Consider the following 9949-nt stretch of genomic DNA (forward strand, 5'->3'; position numbering starts at 1 on the left):
TACCATACCAGGTCCACTCTATCGGTCTCTATGTTGTTGTTGAGGCTGGAAATGGCCTGATCCTCATGTGGGACAAGAAGAATAGCCTGTTCATCAAACTCAGCTCTACCTTCCAGGTGAGTGACTAGAATAGGACATTTTGAACCAGTGATTGCACTGTATCTTTGTTTACCAATTGCATTGGCTTACAAAACAATGTGATGTTTTATTATCTACTTCAAGTTATTATTTTTAAATGTTTAATTTCCTTCCAGGGCCAAGTGTGTGGTCTGTGTGGTAACTACGACGGTAATGGAAAGAACGACTTCACGTCCAGAAACCAGGAAGTGGTTGTTGAAGCTCTGGAGTTTGGGAACAGCTGGAAAGTGTCACCCAGTTGCCCCAACGCTGATATCATAAAAAACCCATGCACTGTAAGATCATACAGGCAGTCCTGGTCTCTGAAACGCTGCAGCATCATCACCAGTAATGTTTTCTCAGCCTGCCACTCACAGGTACAGTACACAGCAGATACTATTCAATGTAGATTCAATACTTTATTGCCATACCAACCGAAGTTGTTAGGAAGTCGACGTAGTGCAGCTGATATAAACTAAGACATATAGGCACACGTATAAATACCTGCATTTCCATAGCCTATACATTCAATAGAGAGTACAGCAGATACATTCAATAGAGACTACAGCAGATACATTCAATAGAGACTACAGCAGATACATTCAATAGAGACTACAGCAGATACATTCAATAGAGAGTACAGCAGATACATTCAATAGAGAGTACAGCAGATACATTCAATAGACAGTACAGCAGATACATTCAATAGAGACTACAGCAGATACATTCAATAGACAGTACAGCAGATACATTCAATAGACAGTACAGCAGATACATTCAATAGAGAGTACAGCAGATACATTCAATAGACAGTACAGCAGATACATTCAATAGACAGTACAGCAGATACATTCAATAGACAGTACAGCAGATACATTCAATAGACAGTAAAGCAGATACATGCAGTCGGCAGGTTAAAACAAGCTGTCTGTACAAAGGCTATGACTTGTGCATCTTGGCTACATTGGTATTTACATTTGGTGAAAATTGTAATTTTCTGTTAAAAGTCTACACCGTTGGGGGAGGGGGGTTACATATGGAATTGTTTTAAAATAGTAATACTATCGATTATTTAGATATTTCATTTTGAATTGTAGGACCCCTTTATGTTTCAAAAATATATATTTCGAAAGAAAACATTTAAAATATTGAATTTGGCCTTTACTACTACAGACCTTAACAACACATTCATAAATGGCAAAAAAAGACAGTCAAAAATAAATCATAAGGAATAAGCTGTTGAAGTGTCTGTCGTATATCTAGGAGATTTAAGAAAGCTCAGGAATACATGTTTTTTTTTTGGGGGGGGGGGCATATTTTTTAACCCCTTATTGTTAGTTAGTTTTAGTTACCACAAAACAACCTCCATACTTCCATTCGTTTGTGTGGCTTACCTTCACCATGTTGTTCACAGGAGTCTCCCCTTTCCATAGAGTCGTGTCTTTGGCATCATTAAAACTGAAGACTTATTTATCAAATATCTCTCTGTAATTATTATAACGCGATTAAACTGATTAATCATGTAACTGTAATTAACTAGGAAGTCGGGGCACCAAGGAAAATATTCAGATTACAAAGTTGTAATTTTCCTAATATAACTTTCAGATATTTTTTATATCTGATCAATTAGTCTTCGAATTAATGAATTATTCTTTACCTCGTGTTAGTCTCATTCCAAACGTCGTAAATTGTTGGTTATCTGCAGGAACCCAGTCTTCACTATGAGTCATCATTACATCAATTGTCTTAAATAATTTATTTACAAACTAAGTAATTCACAGAAATGCATAACAAACAGTAGATATGGTTACAAGGAAACGACAGGGTAATGTGCCCTAGTGGGCTAAACCGGCATCGCGGCTTGGTGGACAAAAGGAAGTGGGGGTCGACTGAGATGAGACACTACAAGGTTGATAATTATAACAATTGAAATGCTAATCCTTTGCACCTGAACGCTCACTCATTCGGGAATGATTGCAATCAATATATATATTTAATATATTTACGCTCAGTGGGTTGTCAGGATCTCTGTTGAAAAGTTTGTTTCTGTTGGAGAGTTTGTCCGCCCTCTCTCTCTCTCTGCCGTGGTTAGAAAGGATAGTTCAGAGTAACATTCATTCGTTATAGATTAGATGTGTCAGCAGTTGTCGGTCTTCGTATTCAATGATACCGAATTCCTAGCTGCAGACTAGTAATTAGTATCAAAGACTTGTTCTTATTCTGTCAGTATCGATAGTCTTAGAGTTTCAACAACCATTACAACCTTAGCTTATACTCAGGTTTTATGGAAAAATCTTTCCAATAAAATTGGTTTGTCAATAATCGTGTGAATGTCCACACAGTCATCATAATAGACAACAACAAAAGTAGTACTAAACAGATAACAAAAACATAAAGTCAGCCATCCAACCCAATAATAATCATTGTCAATAGTTCATCTGTAGTCTCTTCAACAAGCTGAGCAATGCATTGAATAAATAAATGATGGCTTAATGCATCTACCTAAAAGGTGGACCCCACGCCATTCCATGATGCCTGTGTGAGGGACTCGTGTGCCTGTGACACTGGGGGAGACTGCGAGTGTTTCTGTACAGCTGTAGCAGCCTACGCCCAGGCCTGTAACGAGGCAGGGGCTTGTATCAAGTGGAGAACACCAGATATCTGCCGTGAGTCATTTGCTTTGAGTGGGACAATTGATTGATGGATAGGTGGGATTGTTTAGCTATCGGGACAAAATACCAATTTATGATTTCAATGTGTAACTGTTCAATCAATCTTTTAGGACCCTGGTTCAGTTAAAATGTGACATGTTTTAATTTCACCAGCTCTGTTCTGTGATTTCTACAACCCTATTGGTGAGTGTGAGTGGCATTATAATCCGTGTGGATACCCCTGTATGAAGACCTGCAAGAATCCCTCAGGAACATGCTCCAGTCAGATCCCTGCACTGGAAGGTAACTAAGAGCCCTTCATAACAGCTTGGCAGTTTGATTTGGACAATTTACATTCCAAGTTGTTAAACAAATGTACAGTATAAAATATGTAATGACTCCTCCCTCCCTTGTTCATCTATACTGAAAACTAAATACAAATATTTAAATATCATATCCATTACAGCTTTGGTGTTAGAACAAGATACCATGAGGATGATCTAATCTGTGCAGGTGTCCTGGATTAAATTGACTGTTTATATCTTAAAGGTTGCTATCCAAAATGTCCTTCGGCCCAGCCTTATTTGGAAGAAAGTACCATGAAGTGTGTCAGTAAGAAGGACTGTGGTTGCTACGATGGAGATGGAACTCATTACAACGATGGAGAGGTTATACCTTCCAAGGAGAACTGTCAGACATGGTATGTTTTCAGATCAACATTTTGATAAATACATAGATACTGTATTTACATTACATAGGGTTTAATACGGTTGGTATAAGCCTTAAGGTAGCCTGTATTTCTGGTCAGATAAGGCAATGTCAATAGTCCACCTACAAAGAGGCTTTCCTACCATTCAATTGATTTTGATTTTCAAAGAATGTGATTTGACCTGTTAATACCTTATTGTGATTTGACCTGTTAATACCTTATTGTGATTTGACCTGTTAATACCTTATTGGGATTTGACCTGTTAAAACCTTATTGTGAATATAACATATAACATTGTTTTGTACTTCATAGCAAATAGCTCTTAATATTTTATTCAACTTTGAAAGGTACTGTAACCTCCCTCTTTCTTTTTCAAGTCGTTGCTCATCAACTGAGGTCAGATGCAGCTATAATGTCCAAGGTAAGGAAAACCACTACAAACTGAAACATCAGCCTCCATTATTACCAAGAAGTAACATGACAAGATGATTACATAATAATAACTGAAACATTAGAAGGTAACCAAGATGATTACATGATAATAACTAAACCAATTATTACCAAGAAGGTAACATGACAAGATTATTACATAATAATAACTGAAACATTAGCCTACATTATTACCAAGAAGGTAACATGGCAAGATGATTACATGATAATAACTGAAACATTAGCCTACATTATTACCAAGAAGGTAACATGACAAGATGATTACATGATAATAACTGAAACATTAGCCTACATTATTACCAAGAAGGTAACATGACAAGATGATTACATGATAATAACTTGTGTTCCTTGTCATAATCCTATTGCAGCTTGTTATTGTTTCTACGACGGTAGAACATACCCTTATGGAGCGACCATATATCACACATCTGACGGTGATGGGACCTGTATTACTGCCACCTGCAAAGAGAATGGAACTATTGTCCGGATTATGAACCCCTGTCCCAGCACCCCAATTCCAACAACTACACCAAGTGTTACAACAACAAAGATATTCACTCAAGCACCGACCACAACAGTATTTGTTTTCTCAACTCCGACCACTACCCCAACCACAACCATAACCCCTACCCCTACCCCTACCCCCACAACAACCATTACTCTGACAACAACCCCTTCCACTACGCCCACAACAACCCCGACTTCACCAACACCCACTTCACCCACTACTACTCCACACTGCCTGACCAAGACTGTCTGTGAATGGTCAGACTGGATTAGCAAATACTATCCCTCTGTTGGACCAGAAGGAGGAGATTTTGAAACCATAGAAAATATAAGGAAATCTGGTATTGATATTTGTAGCCAACCTAAGGAAGTAGAATGCAGAGCCAAAGACAACATCTATGTTCCTTTGGCCGAACTAGGTCAAAATGTTGAATGCAATCCCTCAGTTGGACTGATATGCCGCAACAAGGATCAAGGCATCCCACCAATATGCTACAACTACGAGATCAGAGTCAGATGTTGTGTTGATGTTTGTAGCAATGAGACACCTACCACTGCAGAAAGGCACACAACTACCATTATAACATCAACAAATACCCCAACAACAACAACAACAGAAAGTCCAACAACAACAACTTCCCCAACAACAAGAACAACAACAGAAAGTAAAACAACAACTACCCCAACAACAAGAACAACAACAGAAAGTCCAACAACAACAACTACCCCAACAACAAGAACAACAACAGAAAGTCAAACAACAACAGAACGTCCAACAACAACAACAGAAATTCCAACAACCACAACTAAGTCAACGACTCCATCCATAACAACAAAAGTAACAGAGGAAGTTACAACTGGTCCAGAATCAACAACACCTACCACCACAACCACAACAACAACAACCACCACAGAAAGTCCATCAACCACAACAACATCTAAGACAACAACATATTCCACAACAACTGAAACAACAGAGGAAATTACAACTGGTCCAGAATCAACAACTCCCACAACAACCACTACACCAACAACAACAACAACAACAACCACAGAAATCCCATCAACCACAACAACAACTAAGAAAACAACATATTCTCCAACAAGTGAAACAACAGAGGAAATTACGACAGGTCCAGAATCAACAACACCTACTACCTCTACCACAACAACAACAACCCCCACTACTACCCAAATGACAACCCCAACCATTACCCCAACAACCACAACAACAACAACAACAGAAAGTCCAACATCAACAACAACTATGTCAACAAAATATTTCACAACAAGTGAAACAACAGAGGAAATTACAACTGGTCCAGAACCAACAACAACCACAACAACCATTACTCTGACAACAACCCATTCCACTATGCCCACAACAACCCCTACTTCACCAACACCCACTTCACCCACTACTACTCCACACTGCCTGACCAAGACTGTCTGTGAATGGTCAGACTGGATTAGCAAATACTATCCCTCTGTTGGACCAGAAGGAGGAGATTTTGAAACCATAGAAAATATAAGGAAATCTGGTATTGATATTTGTAGCCAACCTAAGGATGTAGAATGCAGAGCCAAAGACAACATCCATGTTCCTTTGGCCGAACTAGGTCAAAATGTTGAATGCAATCCCTCAGTTGGACTGATATGCCACAACAAGGATCAAGGCATCCCACCAATATGCTACAACTATGAGATCAGAGTCAGATGTTGTGTTGATGTTTGTAGCAATGAGACACCTACCACTGCAGAAAGGCACACAACTACCATTATAACATCAACAACTACCCCAACAACAAGAAAAACAACAGAAAGTCAAACAACAACAACAACAACAACAACAGAACGTCCAACAACAACAACAGAAAGTCAAACAACAACAACTACCCCAACAACAACAACAACAGAACGTCCAACAACAACAACTTCCCCAACAACAACAACAACAACAACAACAACAGAACGTCCAACAACAACAACAGAACAAAAACAACTACCCCAACACTACAACAACAACAACAGAAAGTCAAACAACAACAGAACTACCCCAACAACAACAACAACAACAGAAAGTCAAACAACAACAGAACGTCCAACAACAACTACCCCAACAACAACAACAACAACAGAAAGTCAAACAACAACAGAAAGTCCAACAACCACAACTAAGTCAACAACTCCATCCATAACAACAACAGTAACAGAGGAAGTTACAACTGGTCCAGAATCAACAACACCCACCACCACAACCACAACAACAACAACCACCACAGAAAGTCCATCAACCACAACAACATCTAAGACAACAACATATTCAACAACAAGTGAAACAACAGAGGAAATTACAACTGGTCCAGAATCAACAACACCCACAACAACCCCTACTACTATCCCAACTACTACCACGACAACAACTCAGACGAGGACTACCTCTGAGGTTATAACAACAGCAACCACCAAAGCATCTACGACAACAACAGCCTTCACTGTAGTCACAAATCCACCATACACAAAACCAACAGGAAAGCAAATCTCAAACTTGACAACACAGACAAAAGAAACTACTACATCAAACCCAACCACCACCCCTACCATTACCCCAACAACAACCCCTACCATTACCCCAACAACAACCCCTACCATTACCCCAACCCCTACCATTACCCCAACAACAACCCCTACCATTACCCCAACAACAACCCCTACCATTACCCCAACAACAACCCCTACCATTACCCCAACAACAACCCCTACCATTACCCCAACAACAACCCCTACCATTACCCCAACGACAACCCCTACCATTTCCCCAACGACAACCCCTACCATTACCACAACAACAACAACAACAGAAAGTCCAACATCAACAACAACAACTATGTCAACAAAATATACCACAACAAGTGAAACAACAGAGGAAATTACAACTGGTCCAGAACCAACAACAACCACAACAACCATTACTCTGACAACAACCCCTTCCACGATGCCCACAACAACCCCTACTTCACCAACACCCACTTCACCCACTACTACTTCACACTGCCTGACCAAGACAGTCTGTGAATGGTCAGACTGGATTAGCAAATACTATCCCTCTGTTGGACCAGAAGGAGGAGATTTTGAAAGCATAGAAAATATAAGGAAATCTGGAATTGATATTTGTAGCCAACCTAAGGAAGTAGAATGCAGAGCCAAAGACAACATCCATGTTCCTTTGGCCGAACTAGGTCAAAATGTTGAATGCAATCCCTCAGTTGGACTGATATGCCGCAACAAGGATCAAGGCATCCCACCAATATGCTACAACTACGAGATCAGAGTCAGATGTTGTGTTGATGTTTGTAGCAATGAGACACCTACCACTGCAGAAAGGCACACAACTACCATTATAACATCAACAACTACCCCAACAACAACAACAACAGAAAGTCCAACAACAACAACTTCCCCAACAACAAGAACAACAACAGAAAGTAAAACAACAACTACCCCAACAACAACAACAACAACAGAAAGTCCGACAACAACAACTACCCCAACAACAAGAACAACAACAGAAAGTCCAACAACAACAACTACCCCAACAACAAGAACAACAACAGAAAGTCAAACAACAACAGAACGTCCAACAACAACAACAGAAATTCCAACAACCACAACTAAGTCAACAACTCCATCCATAACAACAAAAGTAACAGAGGAAGTTACAACTGGTCCAGAATCAACAACACCTACCACCACAACCACAACAACAACAACCACCACAGAAAGTCCATCAACCACAACAACATCGAAGACAACAACATATTCCACAACAACTGAAACAACAGAGGAAATTACAACTGGTCCAGAATCAACAACTCCCACAACAACCACTACACCAACAACAACAACAACCACAGAAATCCCATCAACCACAACAACAACTAAGAAAACAACATATTCTCCAACAAGTGAAACAACAGAGGAAATTACGACAGGTCCAGAATCAACAACACCTACTACCTCTACCACAACAACAACAACCCCCACTACTACCCAAATGACAACCCCAACCATTACCCCAACAACCACAACAACAACAACAACAGAAAGTCCAACATCAACAACAACTATGTCAACAAAATATTCCACAACAAGTGAAACAACAGAGGAAATTACAACTGGTCCAGAACCAACAACAACCACAACAACCATTACTCTGACAACAACCCATTCCACTATGCCCACAACAACCCCTACTTCACCAACACCCACTTCACCCACTACTACTCCACACTGCCTGACCAAGACTGTCTGTGAATGGTCAGACTGGATTAGCAAATACTATCCCTCTGTTGGACCAGAAGGAGGAGATTTTGAAACCATAGAAAATATAAGGAAATCTGGTATTGATATTTGTAGCCAACCTAAGGATGTAGAATGCAGAGCCAAAGACAACATCCATGTTCCTTTGGCCGAACTAGGTCAAAATGTTGAATGCAATCCCTCAGTTGGACTGATATGCCACAACAAGGATCAAGGCATCCCACCAATATGCTACAACTATGAGATCAGAGTCAGATGTTGTGTTGATGTTTGTAGCAATGAGACACCTACCACCGCAGAAAGGCCCACAACAACCATTATAACATCAACAACTACCCCAACAACAAGAAAAACAACAGAAAGTCAAACAACAACAACTACCCCAACAACAACAACAACAACAACAGAACGTCCAACAACAACAACAGAAAGTCAAACAACAACAACTACCCCAACAACAACAACAACAACAGAACGTCCAACAACAACAACTTCCCCAACAACAACAACAACAACAGAAAGTCAAACAACAACAGAACGTCCAACAACAACTACCCCAACAACAACAACAACAACAGAAAGTCAAACAACAACAGAAAGTCAAACAACAACTACCCCAACAACAACAACAACAACAGAAAGTCCAACAACCACAACTAAGTCAACAACTCCATCCATAACAACAACAGTAACAGAGGAAGTTACAACTGGTCCAGAATCAACAACACCCACCACCACAACCACAACAACAACAACCACCACAGAAAGTCCATCAACCACAACAACATCTAAGACAACAACATATTCAACAACAAGTGAAACAACAGAGGAAATTACAACTGGTCCAGAATCAACAACACCCACAACAACCCCTACTACTACCCCAACTACTACCACAACAACAACTCAGACGAGGACTACCTCTGAGGTTATAACAACAGCAACCACCAAAGCATCTACGACAACAACAGCCTTCACTGTAGTCACAAATCCACCATACACAAAACCAACAGAAAAGCAAATCTCAAACTTGACAACACAGACAAAAGAAACTACTATATCAAACCCAACCACCACCCCTACCATTACCCCAACAACAACCCCTACCATTACCCCAACAACAACCCCTACCATTACCCCAACAACAACCCCTACCATTACCCCAACAACAACCCCTACCATTACCCCAACAACA

The 9949-nt window shown here is 40.0% G+C and overlaps 1 protein-coding gene across 1 annotated transcript; it reads left to right on the forward strand.

The window, feature by feature from the left end:
* Positions 1-65: 65 nt before the first annotated feature.
* On the forward strand, positions 66-9943 carry LOC121838726 (mucin-2-like; the record flags this gene model as incomplete). The annotated part of the gene is made up of 7 exons (XM_042301199.1): positions 66-116; positions 255-494; positions 2627-2783; positions 2943-3071; positions 3855-3898; positions 4435-4685; positions 7162-9943. Coding segments are annotated over exons 1-7 (3654 nt in total), but the record flags the coding sequence as incomplete, so codon positions are not given.
* Between the last annotated feature and the right edge of the window lie 6 nt (positions 9944-9949).

Source organism: Oncorhynchus tshawytscha, linkage group LG19 (genome assembly GCF_018296145.1).
Source record: "Oncorhynchus tshawytscha isolate Ot180627B linkage group LG19, Otsh_v2.0, whole genome shotgun sequence".
Lineage (NCBI taxonomy): Eukaryota > Metazoa > Chordata > Actinopteri > Salmoniformes > Salmonidae > Oncorhynchus > Oncorhynchus tshawytscha.